Source organism: Leguminivora glycinivorella, chromosome 6 (assembly GCF_023078275.1).
Source record: "Leguminivora glycinivorella isolate SPB_JAAS2020 chromosome 6, LegGlyc_1.1, whole genome shotgun sequence".
Taxonomy (NCBI): Eukaryota; Metazoa; Arthropoda; class Insecta; order Lepidoptera; family Tortricidae; genus Leguminivora; species Leguminivora glycinivorella.
In genome coordinates this window covers 18963087-18982869 of record NC_062976.1, presented here as the reverse complement: position 1 = coordinate 18982869, position 19783 = coordinate 18963087, and the positions used below count along the sequence as shown (strand labels likewise).

At 37.2% G+C, this 19783-nt stretch overlaps 2 protein-coding genes across 3 annotated transcripts in view; one reads left to right on the top strand and one right to left on the bottom strand.

Annotated features, from left to right (window-relative positions):
• The first annotated feature begins 2090 nt into the window (after positions 1–2090).
• On the top strand, positions 2091–17096 carry LOC125227403 (alpha-tocopherol transfer protein-like). The gene is made up of 7 exons (XM_048131716.1): positions 2091–2573; positions 6752–6846; positions 7671–7824; positions 8985–9178; positions 10797–10943; positions 15629–15743; positions 16183–17096. Exons 1-7 carry the CDS (start codon positions 2396–2398, stop codon positions 16227–16229), a joined length of 930 nt encoding a protein of 309 aa, XP_047987673.1. The 5' UTR covers positions 2091–2395; the 3' UTR covers positions 16230–17096.
• Positions 17091–19783, bottom strand: part of LOC125227402 (alpha-tocopherol transfer protein) — a 35023-nt gene continuing 32330 nt past the window's right edge. For both annotated transcript variants that reach the window (XM_048131712.1, XM_048131714.1), the window contains exons 6-7: positions 19303–19564; positions 17091–18344 (exon numbers count right to left, since the gene is read on the bottom strand). In XM_048131712.1, the coding sequence (XP_047987669.1) occupies positions 18313–18344; positions 19303–19564 (294 nt within the window). In that variant the 3' untranslated portion in view covers positions 17091–18312. The remainder of the gene's footprint in view (positions 18345–19302; positions 19565–19783) is intronic.

The window sequence follows — 19783 nt, the reverse complement described above, 5'->3', positions numbered from 1 at the left end:
TAATGAATTTGAATTTGTCTGTCCACCGTGTTTAAGTTAAGTAAGTTATTTGAATACTTAGTGGGCCTAAAACATCTGGGGAATACAACTTTTTAATTGAATGTGGTAAATTACACATGATATATGGAATATTTGGAATCTCTGTTAACATTTTAATATTAGTTAGTCAAATATATATATTTATTTTAGTAGAAAAATATATTTCAGTCATGTAAATTAAGAATAATCTTTAATTTCATAGATTATTTTTTATACCCGCTCATTTGGGTAGATACGGGTAAATACCGGGTAGATTGGGTAGATATGGGTATTTTCCCGGTATTTACCCGTCAGCGCCCATCTCTAATCACGCGACCATGCTATCGGTGCAGGTTATAGGTACCTATGTATACAATAGCAGCAAGTTAAGACATTAACTGAATCAAAAGTACCTATCAATCGTCCTTTAAGGGTCAATTCTACCAGACCTGCCAACTACTACCATCAAATTAAAATCTATACCTAAGTTATGATATTACTTTGCTCTCTATTAGTGGACAAGATAAAATGCAACAGCTCAAAAGAGTCTTTACCAGTTGGTGTGGTGAAAAATTATTGCATGCCTACAGCTACAATACAAGTGTTAAAATAAGCATAATCCATGGTTTAAGTAAGTAATAGGTAATAGGTAATTAGTATCAGATTAAAACGTAATAAAATAACAATGAAAATGGCTTGGTTAAGCATTCTTAAAATAAAAAAATAAAATAAATAAATAATAAATAAATATTATAGGACCTTCTTACACAGATTGACTGAGGCCCACGGTAAGCTCAAGAAGGCTTGTGTTGTGGGTACTCAGACAACGATATATATAGTATATAAATACTTATATACATAGAAAACATCCATGACTCAGGAGCATTTATCTGTGCTCATCACACAAATAAATGCTCTTACCGGATTCGAACCCGGGACCGTGGCTTAGCAGACAGGGTCACTACCGACTGAGCCAGACTGGTCGTCAAATTCTTGGAAAGATTTCCACGAAAGACTGTCAAGTTTACCAAACCATAACTTGACAACGCTTTATCTATTATGTAGATAGTACCTAACTTTTTCGTCAATTTCTGTGTCTTCACATTATACCATCTGATATCTGATGTAGGACCGATATCGTATAGGTACATATATAAAATCCATCTTTGACATTTTCCTATGTCATCTTTCCTTCGGATCGAATAATGTGGAAAGCTCTTAAGTTGTTTTTGTTTTAAGGGGCCAGAATTGTTTTTCCCCTCACTACCTCGGAAACACGTGTTTTATCCTTTAATGCCAGCGGTTAAAAACGCATTTTATCCACTAGTGCGTAAAGTCATTTGACCTTGAATATAGTCAAATTAACTGCTTTAAAATTGATAAAAGTAGGTGAATCTAGTAATGAAGATGATTTACCACCTGTGGAACTACTGGAAGCAGTGACAAACGCATTTTTTGCGTTGTAGTTGTAGTTACAGTGAGGGGAAAAGTTTTGTGTTCACGGGTGCAAATGTATTTTACTTCTCGTGTATTGAAAAACTCGCTAAGTTCAGGATTCTAATCTCGAACCACTCGCTTCGCTTGTGGTTCAACTATAGAATCATTTCACTTCTATGCTTTGTTTTTTATGTATATAAGTATGTATTTATCTATTTAAGTATATATATCGTCGCTTAGCACCCATAGTACAAGCTTTGCTTAGTTTGGGGCTAAGTTGATCTGTGTAAGGGTCCCCAATATTTATTTATTTATTTTATTTACTTGCTCGTTTTTCAATTCCACACTCGGCGTTAAAATACAACTTTGCCCCCATGTATAACAAATAACTATTATCTTATTTCATCTTTAATTGTTGCTTGTTGCTTGTTTTAATTTAGAATCCCATTGATAATATATAAGCAAAAGAGATAAATACGTTACAATGACAGTATCATTACAGTTTAAGCTTTTTATGCGAGGTTTCCATCAATCCGGAAGCTTGACACACATTAGATCTGGATATATGAGTTAGTGTGGTAAGCTCGCCTACGTAAATGAGTGCTGGTGGCATGGAAGTGGCAGGGTACCGTTAAGAGCACGCAGCGGCCAGTGCGAGCGCGCGCGCGGACGGCACTCCGCGACCACCACGTCTCAAATCTTCACTCGACAGACGAACCGGTTGTCGCACTTCTTACTTAATCCTTACATAAACCGCTGCCAAAAATAGTTAGTTTCTCTAAAATATGACCTAGATATATCCTTTTAAGTGTATGTGTTTAGACATCCAAAGTGTCGGTGAAGGGACATTTAGGTCCAGCGGCTGTGTAAGTTGTGCGCTCGCACAGTTTACGGTATAATTTAAACTTTCGAAACTTCGTATTTTTCCGTTGCGACAAAAATGGATTTGCAATATGAAGAAAATGGTGCGCCGTTCGTGATGTGGGGCGACAGTAAGATCCAGCTGGAGAACTGGCCCATCTCGGAAAAGTTCTACACAGAGAAGGCAGAGACCGAATTACGAGAGACGCCCGAAGTTGTTGCGAAAGGTTTACAAGAACTAAGAGAACTATTAAAAGGTATAATTAAATTATTTGTGATTAAGTATAATCTTCTTCTTCTTCTTCTTCTTCTTCTCAGCATATTTGCGTCCACTGCTGAACATATGCCTCTTTCATGGATTTCCATTCTGTTCTGTAAGCGGCGGTTCTGTGCCAGGTCGGCCCTGCCGTCTTTTTGATATCGTCCTCGTCAGTGGCGTGCCTAGGGTTTCAAAGTGAGGCAAGCCGAAAGGTACGTTTTGGCAATATCTAACTACTAATCTTCAATTTTCGAACTCACAGCCCTACAAAATGTTCTATTACGCGCCGCACTTTTCTGAGAAATACACAAGCCGGGCGTTGGTTTTCGCGCGGAAATAATGTCTCGTTTTTGGGCAAAATTTTACTACTTTACCTTGCCTTCGTCGAGTAATATGTGTACCACGCATTTGTCACCGTCACAAGGAACAAATTCATCCATTGTCAATTGGATTTTTAAACGAATTAAACACTTAATAACAAGAAAACTAAGAAGAGCACATTCACTTAACGCAAATAAAACTTTCGACTAAATAATAATACACTTGAAGTTGTCAATCAAACGCGCGCTCAATCTTGTTCCTCACTTCATACCAAAAGCCCGGCTTAAATCGTGGAACAAATGTTCTATATATACCTACAAATAGTTATATAAGTTGCTAGGCAGAATGTAGGCTAAAAGCTAGGAAAAAAGGATGCAAGAGCAAGCCCCATTGCAAGCCAACGAGTGCGAGCGAGCAAGATATAGCTGAACGTAGTGAACGTGCTCTTCCGCGCTGCACTAGCGCCACGGCAAAACATGGCAACATGCTGTGGTCTGTACCGTATGGTTGGTCGGCCGTGAGCTTCACTTATGGAGAACTTAATAATATCTAATATTAGCGCGCGATTTTAAAAATGTTAGGGCAAGCCCGGCTTTTGGGCTTATATGGCTGTACCGCCACTGGTCCTCGTATATCGTCACCTCGGCTTCCCAGTCTTGGTCTCCACAGCAATACTTGCCGGCCCCATCGATCGTCCCTGCGACAAATATGAATATGAAATATGATGATGATTAAGTATAATGATTGACTGTAACTGTTATTAACGTAAGTTATAACTTAAAGAAGTTTATGACATGAATGAAATGATAACTAACTTTTCCGGCTTTCGAATAAAATCCCCGTTTATTTTGTAAATATCTTATAGGTAGGTATTTCGTAGGTCAAAGACTTAAACGTTGTTGTCTAGACAAAAACTAGATAGGAATTGAAGAGGTTAATATCGGCGTCTATTGTTTCGTCCTCATTTTAAAGCCAATTTATCGTTTGGGAGCGATAGTCCTTAATTAACCTTGCCTATCTCATTCTAAAGAGCTTCAAAAATATTCATAGGAATCGTTCACCTCATAAAATAACACTAAACCGAAAATAGGTCCTTTACTACGAGTTGCTAAGTAACTTAAGTAGTAAGTATTTACTTTTCAAACTTCAAACTTCAAAACTTTTATTTGCATTTTAGCACGTACATCATAATATAATGGTGGAAATATATACATGGTATCAGTGCATTGACCCATATGGCATGCAAATTATAAAAATACCTACCTAAATTAAAACATTAATATTTACAAAACTATTTACATCATATTTAAAATACAAAATTAAAGTTATAAAATTATCTGAGGTCAAAATAAATAATTAAATTAGGTAATATTATATCAAGTAATTAATTTGAATAATCGTTGTCATAAAATTACTTATTTTCTTATTTACTTATTTTACTTACTTATTTTCTTATTTAGCTTGCGGAAAGTTTATGTCCTTCATATTCCCTAACGATATCAAACAAAGTATTTACGCCGTTAAGCAACCGGTTATAAAAACATAAACCCATTTGTAAGTTTCGTAATTTCATTGGTACCTATTAAGTATAGGTATACTTTGTATGTTGTTTTTACAACGTTCACTACTCACAAACGTCGGGACATATTGTAAATCCAAACGCAACATAATTCATTTCGCAACATACAAGCCGTAACTCATTCACTCAATATCCATATTATCTATAATAAATATAAAATAAATATAATTGGTTCTTTTAGTATGAAATGTTTCAAGCATTCGATTTTAATCATTTCTATAGTTTTATTTCATTAGTAAAATCATTTTTCGCACTAATTGAAGACTATATTATACGTACTTACTTCTTCAGTCTGTACTTGGCCTATAATTATATGATCAAACGAGACCTAAACGGTAAACTAAGAATTAGATATTCCAAAATAATAAAGCGTTTTGACATTGTCCGATCAATATCGGACGTCGGATGGTAGTAAAACGTAAACCACACGAGCTTCATTAATTAATATACTAAATAGGCAAACTCTATGCATGGCATGTCAGATGACGCTCTCCTGCAGCTATTTTTCTTATAGTCTTCATACATCCGTTTCCGATCGTTTAAGCCATGCTAAAGATGACGCCTTTAATGTATCGGTCCTACATCCGGATCGGATCGGACCAGATTGTGTGAAATGTACTTAGGTGTGTGTGTACTTGTGTAGTGTTACAGTTAAAAATTGAGCCCCCCGGCCGCGACCTCGCGGCCTGATTGCAGGCATATAGGACTTTTACCCTATTCAATTATATCTATTTATTGAATGAAACTATACATTGGGTTATTTTTGTCATTCTTTTGTAAGCAACTAAACTTACCTAAGTATGTACATAGTTTATCTCAGCTCTCATCAGTCATAACAGAATCATTATCTTAAATTATACTCATCATATTGATGAAGTAGGAAAAGTAAATAAATTAAATCATTGTCTTATTCTGCATATTTGTGTTACTAGCAAAAGCATATTTTTGTCACTCGCAACCTTGAAAGATGTCGAAACATACCTACATTTATATCACGTACTTAGCGAAGTTATGACTGCTCTAGGTGCTAACCAATTATACGAGGAATTAAAAGGATAGAGTTTCCTGATATCCAATTTACAAGTCATCGCAGTATAATAAAATGATTCGGACCTTGATCTTGCTCTACCTACTGCCTAAGAGCACGCAACAGCTCTACAAGTAGAGCACTGCGCGTTCAGAACAACACCTAACGCGGAAATGATAGAAGGAACAAAGTACTAATTACGGCATAATCTGTTTGTGCATTGTGGCACTAACACTCAAACTCTGCCCTTGACCTGGTGTCTGTGGTAGAGTAGTTTTTGTGTAGGTACCTACGCTAAAACACTTAGGTATACAACTTTGTTCTTTTTAAATCATTATAGAAGACTGCGCGGGTTTTAATCTATTCATTACTTTTCTACCTTAAATCCAATAATTATTTGACTGTTTTCTAAATTTAAGTCGGTAAATAATGTTTTAATAGGAAGGCGGCCCCATTAGACCAAAGCTTCGAAGAGATCTTTAATACGATGCTGACCTGTCATTTTTTTTGTTAGCATACTTGAGTGTCCCACTGCTGAGCAAAGGCCTCTCCCCTGGCTCTCCATGACTCCCGATTCTCCGTTTCCTCCGGCCAGTTCTTCAGAAAGGCGTCAAGATCGTTTCGCCATCTTTGCCTGGGCCTGCCCGGCCCACGCGACGGCATCCACTTGGTGGCTATGTTAGCCCACCTATCCGGATGCATGCGATAGACGTGGCCGGCCCAGTCCCATTTAAGCCTGGCGGTTTTTTTGCCAACATCAGCAATGCGAGTTTTGGAGCGCAGCGTAGTGTTTCGGACTCGATCGGTCCTTTTGGCACCTAGAATGCTGCGCTCCATAGTTGCTGTCATTATTAAAAAATAATTTATTTAGCCTAAAACGTCATTGATATTACTAACTGATCGGTGTTGCACTACAGTGGTCTCTTAGAAATTGTTTTAATTGGATTCAAAAGTCATCCGATATCATGAGCATTGCTTTTGAAAACTTGTGAAACAGAATCATTGTGTCTATGTTATCTTGATTGATACATATGTAGTATTCCAACACAGACCGGCTCTTATGATTCAAGAACAGAGAAGTCCTTCCTGAAAAATCCTGACAGAAATTCTGTTTAAAAGGTCCTTATTGCTTATGAGGCAGGACCCTTTGGGCTGGAGATATAGTTATTTGTGCACATATACGCGGGAATTAAAAACAAAACAGAAACTGCGAGTTTTTGTTGTTGATTTTGCTGTTTTTCGTTTGCAGGTGAAAAAAACCTTAACATTCCTATTGACAATGACGACTTCCTGATGAAATTTCTAAGGCCCTGCAAATTTTACGCAGATAGTGCTCTAAAAAAGGTCAGTATCAAATTTTAACTTAATCAAAATAGTAACGTCGCTATATTGAAATTTGAAGTTGCCTTCAAATAACCGCCATAATTTTTATGTGTGGAACAAATCGTTATGATTGTACCTCTATCAATATTTCGAGTAAACTATTGGTTTTTGGATACGCTAATAATGCTAATATTTACCTAATAGTCAATTCTTGCGCTATCAAATGATGGTTTGCGAAATGTATTTCCATAGGTTAAGTAAGTCAATGTCGAAGTTGCAATGTTGTTTTGTGCTGTCAATATATTTGGTGTAATGTTTTCTACTTTATGTCAGTTGTATTTAGTATTTTATAGAATATTCTGTAGCTGAAAAAATCTTCAAGAACATTCTGTAGCTGAAAAAATCTTTTTCACCACACCAACTGGTAAAGGCATTCTTTGCTATTCGAAAACAGATAGCAAAATTGCATTTTATCCACAAGGGGGCAAAGTAATTTCATGCAAATTTTAACCCGATGTCTTAATATGTCTGCTAGATTTTACCCTATAAATAATGATTTTGAATCAAAAATATTGAATAAATTGATGAATTTGATTTATTTTGATGTTTTATAGTCAGTATTTTGTTCGTGTTGGTGTGGTGAAAAATTTTGTGTTTCACTCGGTGGCAAAGTTTGTTTAACCTTCGTGCCTTGATACCCTCGCAACGCTCAAGATTCCACTTTTTGAACCACTCGCTACGCTCGCGGTTCAATATTGGAATCTTTCGCTTGCTCAGGTATCAATATTGGCACGTGCGGTTAAACAACTACTTTGCCCCCTTGTAAAACAAATAACTATTTACAGATACAAGCTTTCTACAAATTCCGACAAGCGCATGATCCCTACTGTCATGACCTGATGCCGTCTGTGGTACGCGCCGCTTTCGACCACTCCATCATATCGATCCTAGCACCTCGCGATCAGCATGGCCGGCGCATCATGTTCGTCGAGTCTGGCAGTGAGTTTACTTACTATCCTCAAATATAAAGTTTACTGCCATGACCTGACGCCGTCAGTGGTACGCGCCGCTTTCGCCCACTCCATCATATCCATCCTAGCACCTCGCGACTAAGGGCCCATTTAGACGATACGAGAACTCGCATACGAGTTTTATTACATTGCGGTATTTGATGACTGTGCAAAATTGTATGTACCCTCAACAGCCCGCAATGTAACTAAAATCGCATGCGAGTTCGCACGCCGTCTAAATCAGGCCTAACACGGGTGGCGTTTCCTGTTCGTCGAGTCTGGCAGTGAGTCTATTTACTCTATTCTCAGATAGCATCAGTCTTCTACAAAGTCCGGCAAATCCTTGATCCCTACTGCCATGACCTCCTCGCTGCTTATATCCTCGTTGATGAGCGCGAAAAATCCACCAGGCTCTTGTCATCTACCCAATCCTAAATCTAATTATCCTAACCTGGCCCTGATATCTCTGATGCCAACAAGAAAACCCTAAATATGATATAACGAATCTTTAGTTACATACCTACATTTAATTACTTACACTAACACTAAAGAATCAGCTATTAGATGCAGGAAATCCGTATGTAAGCTGATGTTAACTATTTTCTCATAATTGCATGATTATATGTCAACCTCGCTCATGAACTTTAGTCTAAATGTTAACTTGCTGTAGTTATCTTTAATCACTTACCTACCGTGTATGTACCTACCTATCAAGTATGTAATTAGTAATTAATTACTTATTCAGTAATCAAATGACATGTTCATTTTTAAGAACAATAGTAATTAGTTACATTTTTCAAGGTTGACAAGTACGTATCACGATATCACAGTATAATAAAGAGTACTATCGTACAGTATGGCCACTCCCGCTCCCCGCTGAAAGTGCCGCTCACCCCCTCTCGGTTACCTCACAGTTACCGCCTGTCAAAAACGCGATCAGTCGACCTGTCATATTTCACTCACACAAGCATGGTACGCGTTCACCTACACGAGCTTAGAATGTGTGCTAGGAACGCGCCTCTTTCATATATTTGATCGCCAGTGTCCGAGGTGTGACGATATATTTTAAATATATCAACCACCCAACATTTCTCAAAAATATTCTTTATTGAATTCAGTTCACGCAGTGATAATTCTAAAATATTTCAGAGGGTTGGGACCCGAAGGCGGTACCCCTAACCGAAGTGTTCCGCGGCGTCCAGTTGGGTCTGGAGGCGGCCATGACGGAGCCTCGGACGCAGGTCTCCGGCGTCATTGTAATCATGGACATGCAGGGGCTGTCCCTTAACCACGTGCTGCAGTTCACGCCCTCCTTCGCTAAGATGGTCGTCGACTGGGTGCAGGTATAGCTTCAGAACACTGAGACTTTAAGGCGGTGGTTCATTCCAAGTGTTCCGTCACGCCTTCCTTCGCTAAGATGTTCGTCGACTGGGTGCATTCGAGTCACAGACCAAACGAGTAGACTAAGTTTTACTGATAAACACTTGTTGGCGATTAGCGCGTGGAGGAGTACGTGATTTTAGCATAAGGGACGTTGTTCACGTTGTCAATTCTATCTGTGGCTGATAATCTTTGTTATGGATGTTCCTTGTTTATTTTATTTCTGCGAGAGGTATTTTTAAATGACATTAAAACCAAGAATAAGTTATTTGTTACACAAGGGTGCAAAGTTGTATTTTAACGCCGAGTGTGAAATTGAAAAACAAGGAAGTGAAAGGATTCTATAGTTCGAGAATAGAATCCTGAACTTGTGAGTTTTTCAACACACGAGAAGTAAAATACATTTGCACCCGTGTGTAACACAAAACTTTTCCCCTCACTAATAGCGAGGAAAGTACAACGTAAAAAACGCGTTTATCACTGCTTCCAGTAGTTCCACAGGTGGTAAATCATCTTCATCACTAGATTAACCCACTTTTATCAGTTTTAAATCAGAAAATTTGTCTATATTTAAGGTCAAATTACTTTATCCACTAGTGGATAAAATGCGTTTTTTTCCCGCTGATATTAAAGGACACAACACATGTTTCCGAGCTAGTGAGGGGAAAAATAGATTTTCCGTCAACACTAGTTTTTTTAATGATGAGATTCATAAGTTCAAAAGGTTTCTGTGACTCACAGGTACAACCTTCACTCTATCTTCTCGGAAAATCCATTAGGTATGGCTTCTGCCTTATGGCCAGGACCTCGGCTCGTGTAATTGCACATTTACGTCATCCCGCCGTTGGTTGTAACTGTTTACACGACTCGAACATTAGCGAATAACTTTGGAGGCGGTAATTCAGGCCGTGACTTCGATTGTAATGCGTCAAGCCATTAAGTTCAAGGTTTAGGTCTTCTCCCACTCTCTCACAAAACGTGGCTGTGCTTCTAGCTTGCGGATATCATGTACCTATTTGAATTTGAATTTTATGTATGTTTAAGAAAGAAAGTTATTTATTCACAGCGTTTGTGCATGTGGGTTTTAATTGGAAGACAAAAAGTCAGATTGCAAATTGATGGTATAATATAACCAATATAACCATAGAATATGTAATATTGACGACCGGTCAGGCTCAATTGGTAGCGACCCTGCCTGCAAAGCCGCGGTCCTGGGTTCGAATCCCGGTAAGGGCATTTATTTGTGTGATGAGCACAGATATTGTTCCTGAGTCATGGATGTTTTCTATGTATATAAGTATGTGTGTATCTATTTAAGTTTGTATATCGTCGCTTAGCACCCATAGCTTAACCCACATGGCTTAGTTTGGGGCTAAGTTGATGATCTGTGTAAGGTGTCCCCAATAAAAAAAAAACGTTCGACTATAACTAGTATGTATGTAAGACCAGCCTCAAGATTGTTATGATTTTTAGTAAAACTCTGCACATGCCTGTATATAGTACACGGGGAACGAATGTATCTAATGTTGTACCGTCAGGCGTACAAAACAAATGGTATAATGACAACTATATTCATTTCAGGACTGTATACCGATCCGACTAAAAGCCGTGCACATCGTGTACCAGCCGTACGTGTTCAACATGGTGTTCGCGCTGTTCAAGCCGTTTCTGCGCGAAAAGCTGCGCTCGCGCATACATTTCCACGGCAACAATATGAATTCACTCAAGGTACTTACACTTAGCAACATTTGCTTAGCAGTCTTAGCACCTTTGTATACGAATTTTCTTTGCAGATCCCTATCTGGTATGGTCCCTACCATGGGGTCAACATTGTGTTCGCGCTGTTTAAGCCATTCTTCTGCGAGAATTTCGCATATACTCATGTATTACCACGGAAACAACATGAACTCTAGATACAGTTAGCAATATACGCTTTGCACTTTTGCATATAGACACAGAATATATAATATAGTACAAGTACAGAAGGCTCACTCCTTTGATGTTCACAAAACGCCGCCATTCTAAATTCTTACCTACATTAACAAACGGACCGCACGCGTGCAGACGACATTGAATTCTATTGCGCCGCGCGAAGGTCGTCGCCACTGAATGGGCCGCGAATTCGCGGCCGCCGGCATGTACTTGTAGCGCGGCGAAGGGATCGCGGAGTGAGCCGCCCCTGATATAGATTTCTAAGCAGTGAGGGCTTTGATTAAAGTAAAATAGCGGAAGATACGGCACGTCAATACTAATTGTCAGCTAATAAATGGCACTACACACTACTACATACAAGAAGACCCACACAGCTATGTAAATTTACGCTATTGAACGACAGGGACACACCGATTTATTACGACGGTAGTGCGAACGAGACAAACGCGCGCATCGAGATGAGCCTCTTTCCAAGTGTCATATCAAAGCTCTTTAATAAAGATTAAAAAAAAAAGTCATTGCAAAGAATCAAGAAGCGTCAGCAGACAAATTGGAGTATAAGAATTATGCAACATATTTTTTATGAAAACAAAATAAATTACTTATTATTTATTACTTTACTATTTTGCACTGTGGAGCGATGTTTGGTTTGGTGTAAGTAGGGTTACCAAAAAAAGAACATAATTATGAGTATATTTTTTTATATTTATTACGTCTTATTTTTAAACTAAATTATGAACTTATTAACCAAAATTTAGATGAGGCACTTTTTGCCACAACTGTCAACAATACCTTATTTGATACAGACATTAGAAAAAAGCGCGTGGAGTTCCTCCGCGCGAAAGAAGTGAAACTTTGTAAAATTGAAATGAAAATATAAGAGCTTGATGACATGTCTCACTTAGGGTTGCAAAAAATACGGTTTTTTCTGGCTTAAAAAAAACATGAAAAAAAAAACAGTTTTTTTTCTGGAGTATGTTTTTTTCTAAAGGGGGCGTCCATTAATCGCGTCATACTGCATAGGGGGGAGGGGGTCATGAAAAAATCACCAAATATCACCATGGGGGGTGGGGGGTTAGGAACATATCACGTGTATTTTTTTTGTTACACTAACGTAAAGAAAAAAACATTTCTGAGCTATTTTTATATCAACTTTTACAGTAAGAACTTGCGTTGTGCAGTGCAAAGAGAACAGAATAGAAATATAATATAATTTATTCGTGAACACAGTCAAGATTAATTAGTTAATTACACATTACAACACAAACAGAAAGGAATGAAGTGCCACGAAATGGCCTCATCTCAGCGTGTTGCTGGTGACTTCCAGCGCTGATCTTCCGATGAGACCATCAAGTGAGAAAAAAAAGAGCTGTGTGCAGTCGGTTATTTTTAATTCTCAAAGATTTTTTTAGTTTGCCAAGAGTGTTTAATTTTTCTTATTTGCCAACAGTGGCCCTGAAGCTTAAGTAGTTTCATGTGCTCTGCCTACCCCTTTATTGGATACAGGCGTGATTGTATGTATGTACGTATAAGGGCCATTTTTTTCAATGTTGTCCACCCCACTTTTTTTGTAACATGGGTATTTTTTACGCGATTCATATTCAGAATCGCGAGGTCTTTTTGATCGTAATAGGAGAAAAAACCGGCCAAGAGCGTGTCGGGCCACGCTCAGTGTAGGGTTCCGTAGTTTTACGTATTTTTCTCAAAAACTACTGAACCTATTAAGTTCAAAATAATTTTCCTAGAAAATCTTTATAAAGTTCTACTTTTGTGATTTTTTTCATATTTTTTAAACATATGGTTCAAAAGTTAGAGCGGGTTGTGTCCCCCACATTTTTTTCCTTTAGGAGCGATTATTTCCGAAAATATTAATATTATCAAAAAACGATTTTAGTAAACCCTTATTCATTTTTAAATACCTATCCAATAATATATCACACGTTGGGATTGGAATGAAAAAAAAAAAACAGTCCCCACTTTACATGTAGGGGGGGGGGGGGGGTACCCTAACAAAACATTTTTTTCAACTTTTTATTTTACCACTTTGTCGGCTAACGGTCACTGAGATTATCCGCGGACGGACGGACGGACGGACAGATAGACATGGCGAAACTATAAGCTACCATCCACACTCATAAGACGCATGTCTTGCGGCGCGCAACGGACGTCTCCACCACGCCGCCTGAATGTAATTCAAAAAACGTCTCCTCAGTACATTTTGTATAGGAAGGACGTAAGTCACGTAAGACGCGCCCCCAGGCGGCGGGGCGCGGACGTCCGTTCCGCACCTCAGGACATGCGTCTCTTAAGTGTGGCCTGTCCCTAAGGTTGACTACGGAACCCTAAAAATGTCCCAAGATTTCCTTTTTTTTTTAGACCTTCCAGTCCGTTACCGCCATACAAAATGTATGAAAAAATGGTAACGGAATAGAGAAAAACCTTGGGACACTTTTTACTCCTATTAGGATTGAAAGAGCTCGCGATTCTGAGTGAAAAGCAGATAAAAAATTCCAAATAAAAAAAAAGTGGGGCCCAATTAACGCTTATTCATTTGATATGTTACACGCTAAAAAACTATTTCAAAAAACTTTGATTTCTAATTTTTACTTTTACTCCCCAAAGGTGGCCCCTATAGTTGTTTTTTATTTAATTTAAATTACATGCCCGTCTTTGGTTCACAAGTTTACATATGTGTGCCAAACAAGTTAATTGGTTCAGTTGTTTCGGTTCAGTGGTTTCCTTTTTGAGGTACGGAACCTTAAAAATGAGGGGCCAAAGGTTTAATTCTCATAGAAAATTTGAATTTCGCGCCAAGATTTGGTTGATTCGTGGGTTGGAAAAAAGTCTACTTAAGTTGCCAAAAAATTACACGTCATATTGGCCAGGGGTGGAGGTGGTCCTGAAAATATCACCAAAGATCACCATGGGGGAGGGGGGGGGTCTAAAATAAGCCAAAAACGTATGACGCGATTAATGGACGCCCCCAAAGTAGGTACGAAATCTCAAAATTTGCAAAGCAGTTTTAGACTTAATGTTAACTATTAAATGAATTTAATCAAATAACTTAAAGTTCTGGTCTTATAAAAGTAACATTTTACGAAATCTGTAGTTGGTAGTTATCACTATTTACTGTTGGCAACACGACCGCCTTTCCACGCTGCACGTAGCATCGGGGATTCCCCAATAAACGTTTGTATACTGAATGTTAATCGTATTAAAATGTACGTCATTGTTATTGAAACACGTTACAATACAAGTCACGAAAAACCGTTATTGTCGAATTATTTGTTCATGTGAAAAAAAAAACATATTTAGAAAAAAAGACCATGGTGCTCGGTTTTTTTTCATAATTCTGAAAAAAAAAACATTCGTTTTATTTTTCTATTTGCAACCCTAATCTCACTCACAACACACTATTACTTTTTGAAAATATGAAGTGGCAGAAATTGATGGAACTAAAATAGTGACCTCATATTTTTTCTTTAAGAAAAACTTTATTAAAATTGCTTACGATAGGGTACTTTCCTATACTTAGAATAATAGTTATTTACAAAACTTTTCCCCTCACTATAGCGAGAAAAGTCGAGGCGTCCAGTCTGGCTCTTGTCGTTGTTTACGCACTACAATAAGCCTTTTGTGTCTGACAAGTTCATCTCCAGGAAAACTAGAAAACAAATAAACATATTTGGTGCGAGTGAATTAAAAAAACTCTTGTTGATAAGGCAAGCATTTTTGCAACAAACTTTAGTTGATCATTATTTTATTATTTGTAAATAAAAATAACAAAATAATCTACTACTTAAGTTTGTTGCAAAAATGAGGTCAAATATCATTTAACAAAAAATTATATAATCAATCAACAATCAATACCAGGTAAAAGATTTATTATATAAATTATTTATTATGATCAACATTTTATGCTGACGCTACCGCGAATGCAAATCTCAAAAGGCAATCTTTGAGCGTCATTAATGTATCATGCGTATTTGGTCGCACGTCAGTGAAACTTATATTTCTATCCCGCTCTGCAAAATGGCCGTCAAAACAAAGACTGGATTTATAAATTATCTTAGAAAATAAAATTTTTCATGTACTTACGAGTGAATAGTGATTCCATGAGATTTGTTTTTCCTTTTATAATGGTTTGTGCAACGCATAAAAGCACACGAAAGGATTTTGGTTACGTTTTACCCATAAGAAATAATTTATAATTTCCTCACGTCACACGTCTCACGACATCCGATGCGCACGCAGTGCCCATTGCAATTTGCAACTGAAGGCAATCAGGCGACGGGGGCTTGATTTTTGAGGGCCACATTTGAGTGGCGCGTCACCTATCTTCCGCTATTTTACTTTAATCAAAGAGTGAGGGTCACTTTTCACTTCAGCTGTGCGGTACATATTGTGTATTATAGGTAGACGTTACTTAAAACTCTTAAAAGTAATAAAATTATTTATTCAATATTTTGTTTCTGTTGCAGGCACACGTAGACGGCAAAGCCCTGCGCCCGCGCCACGGCGGTTCGCTACCCGAATTGGAGGTCACTGGAGAGCTGCTATGGAAAATGCTGTCGCACTACGAGGAAGGCTTTAAAGGTAAGCCTTTTGATTCAACGAGTCTAATATATTATGCAGTATGCTCACGTTTAATGTCTAAGAAAGCAAGTAGGTAAGTCTTAATTGCACGTACTAGTACTTAGAAGACAATTCGTGATCGGCCGATCACGAATTGGGTTATAGTCACGAGCGGCACTGTCGCTCGATCACAGAAGCTGCTTAAATCATACAAGGTCTAATGATGATGATGACTACGGCGGCCTAAGCCAGGGCTGGGGCGCGGCGTTTCGTTTTCTATATTAGTAATCACGTGATCACCGATCAGCCGTCATCATTAAAATGAGGTATCGGATACCTCAGCTCAGTCCGGTGTAGTGTGACTGTGAGTCATCAAATTTAATTGCACTCATTGGTATGAAATGATGATAATTATTTTTTGAGTGCGTATGCTGTTCTTATCCAACAATTTTTGTTTCAGTGGCTAACTCCTACGGCTACGTAAAGAATAATGAAAACCACAAATAACGCAGTTACATAAGTAAATATTACATTATAGTTAGTTAGGATAAACAAGGATGTGGGTCAACAAATTATGTGTATTTTCCGTAAATGCGTCATTCTCAGGGAAAAAGGGACGTATGACGAAATCACTCACAGCTGTAGGCCGAAAACAATGTCGTTTTTACAACCGTTCGTCGTTTGGACACAGCTATAGCAGTTACATAGCTCCGTCCCTCTCTCTCAACCTAAACTAAACGGCTTTAGCACGTCATGGTAACCCCCCTGGTAGTTTGATTAAATGACAGCTTTAGATAGGTTTTATGTGATTCCACCATGATTGCACCTTTAGTATGGCAGATGCTGACGTTTAAAGATTGACTCGCACTAGACCGGGCCCTGTCTGGACCGAACCTGATGACGTGTCGGACGGCGCGGGCCCGGCTACGACGGGTCGGTCTAATGTGAGTCAACCTTAATGTCGAGTAAACTAAGTATATATAAAGTACAAATGTTGTTGTCGCTAAATGTTGTGGATGTAACAAATACTTTAGGGTGCAAGTTTTCGCGGCTAAAAACAATTTACGTCAAGTTTTGCTTTAAAAGAGATATTTTATTATATTAGGTTTAATTGATGGTGATATTAGGACAAAACTATAGGGAGATTAAGGTTAGGTAAGTATGTTATAAATATTTTTTTTACAAATATATTTTTATAGAGAAACTATTATCACTTAGTAGTGTAAACATTCCACAATAACAGAACTATCTACTGGGTAATATTAATTTAAAAGTTACCTCGATGTTATGTGATCATTAGGAAACCTTGTCTTTACAAATGGAAAACAATTATTTAATATTTGATATTTTTGTAATAAAACATATATAAATGGATGCACCTTTGTTTTATTATTTTAAATAACTCTAAATAAACAATAACAATTATTCTCCCTATTAAACATTTGGTCTCTCTTCCGAACTCGAATTCCAAAAATACATTCCTATTAAAGTTATATTTATAAAAATATCTCTACATTCCATAAATACATAAATAACATTTTGCTAAAATAATTACAGAATATACTCTGTCTTGGATTTATATGAAAGTACCACTTTAAACAATTAAAAGTCCTAATTGGCTCATAAAATATTAACTTATCACAGTGTTGCTTTATTTGTTTAAAATGAGTGATAAAGTAAATACACAGTTTTATATCGACAACCCAAAATAATAATATCATTTGCATCTACATCAGAATAAATGAGTGACATTACCACGGGATCTACTCTAAATATATTTCAACACTAACATTACTGTGAATGTCGCGATATAAAAATACTTACATATCAATAAAATCACAAATAGTAGGCTTATAATAAGAATAAACAGGTAGATATAGTTAATTATGGTAAGAAAGTTAGTACCAATAAGAAATTGAAATGGAAAAACAGATATAGTAATTAATCAGTCTTATTGGCACTAGTTCTAGAGAACCATAACTAGGAATGCATAGCGGCAAGGCAGGCCCAGGGGCACTTCATCCTTTAGTTATATACAGTTTTACTACTTTATGTACGAAATTGCCGTGTCATTTTAAATATATTTCACATGAAAATAAAAAAAAAATTCTAATAAAATTGATTTCTAAATAGTAAAATGTAACAAAAGAGATTTAAAAAAAAACATGAATGCAACGTATATTCAAAATTGCTAATGATGAAGTAAAAACAAGAAAAAAGTAAAAACAAAAACCTAGCAATTTCACACATAAAATATGAGTGCAAACAAATTTTAATGAATCACATCTAATTAAGCAACTTATAAATTATTTTTTGTACTTATTCAAGCACTTTATTCTACTACTATAGATATAATTCGGAACAAACGACCCCTCCTACGAACTTCCGGACATCTGTGATGTCTTGATTAATTTACAATATTTACTGTATAATTTTATTTTTACAACACTTTGATCATCACACAGCATGGCCTACTAACGGCCATACTAACGTTTCACAGCTTAATAGTATAACGATATAAGTGTCTCAATGGTTTCAAAGTTTTAACCAATAATCACTACACGCATGCGCGCTACCAGGCGTTCAGCAACTACTTTTTCACATACCCGTACGACGCGATGGCTGAAACAAAGAAAATTTTGGTTAAAAAATAAATGTTTGGTCGAACGAAGGTCATATTTTAACAATAAATAAATATCTAAATAATTGGGACACCTTACACAAATCGAACACATTACTTACAAAGACAAAAAAAATGCCGATGCATGTGAAGTAATCCAATATCGTACCCATGTCTACGCCCTAATTTCGATTTTTCGACTTGAATGTAGATTATATTATGTAAGTAATAAAACTTAAATAACAAATCACTAAAGTAAACTTCTGTAATCCTAGTAGGACTAAATTGACAAATGACTTTGACAGGTAAAATGATACCAGGAACAGCAAAATTAAAAAGAGAAGGGTATATGTCGATAACAACATATCGACAAGTTGTAAAGTACATACAACAGACAAGTTTAAATCAAGAATAAGTATATGAGTTTCAAATAAGAGGTACACATTTTGGTTTGTTCTATGTATCTTCGAGGTAGTGGATGGATACCATGCATTTTTACCCACTAGTTTTAAAACATAAAAAGGTTTCCAAGCCTGTAGGTAAAAAATAAAATACCATGTCCGACGATAATAAATTATCCGTCACGCTATGGCAAGTATATCATAAATATCTATATAATTTTCGAATAATATTATTGCTGCTTCGAAATAAAAAAAATATCTCTAATTAGCGGTTTACAGACCTTTTGATCTGTCGAAATCACAGAAAAAGTTGGTATATTGATTAGCCGATCAAATTGCCAATTTCATTAAAGTCGCTTTCTCTGTCCCTATGTCCCTATGTATGCTTAAATCTTTAAAACTACGCAACGGATTTTGAGCGATAGAGATAGATGATCTACGAGCGTTTCATGTAGGTATAGTACCCGTGAAGCGCTAGTTAATGTAACTCTAAAAAAATAACAAAACAACTTAAAATTAAATTAAAAACTGGGGCCTAAATACAGCTTGAGCGACTCACCACTAAATTCCTTATCACACATCATGAGCAGCTCCAGCCACTGTGGGCCAGTAACCTTGGGGATGCTGAGGGTTCCGCCATACGCCTCGGGCAGGCACTTGGGGCTGACATGCTTGTGCAGCAGCTCCCAGTCCTTGCCGACGAACAGCAGCCGCGAGCGCAGCTTCTCCTTCAGGAACGGCTTGAACAGCTGGTACACCATGTTGAAGATGTACGGCTGGTTCACTACGTACACGCCTTTTACTCGCAGTGGTATACTTTCCTGGAATTGGAAAACAATATGATGAAAATATGATTTTAATAAAAGTGGAAAATAGATATGGGTACCTAATTTAAGTAATCCATACTAAACCTCTACTTATATAATATTATAAATGGGAAAGTGTGTGTGTCTGTTTGTTTGTGCGTCTTTCACGGCAAAACGGAGCGATGAATTGACGTGATTTTTTAAGTGGAGATATTTGAAGGGATGGAGTGCCCT

Coding starts and splice junctions, on each gene's coding strand:
- LOC125227403 (XM_048131716.1), top strand. CDS start 2,396: ATGGATTTGCAATATGAAGAAAATGGTGCGCCGTTCGTGATGTGGGGC. Junction 2,574..6,751: donor ACTAAGAGAACTATTAAAAG/GTATAATTAAAT, acceptor TTTCGTTTGCAG/GTGAAAAAAACCTTAACATT. Junction 10,944..15,628: donor ACAATATGAATTCACTCAAG/GTACTTACACTT, acceptor TTTCTGTTGCAG/GCACACGTAGACGGCAAAGC.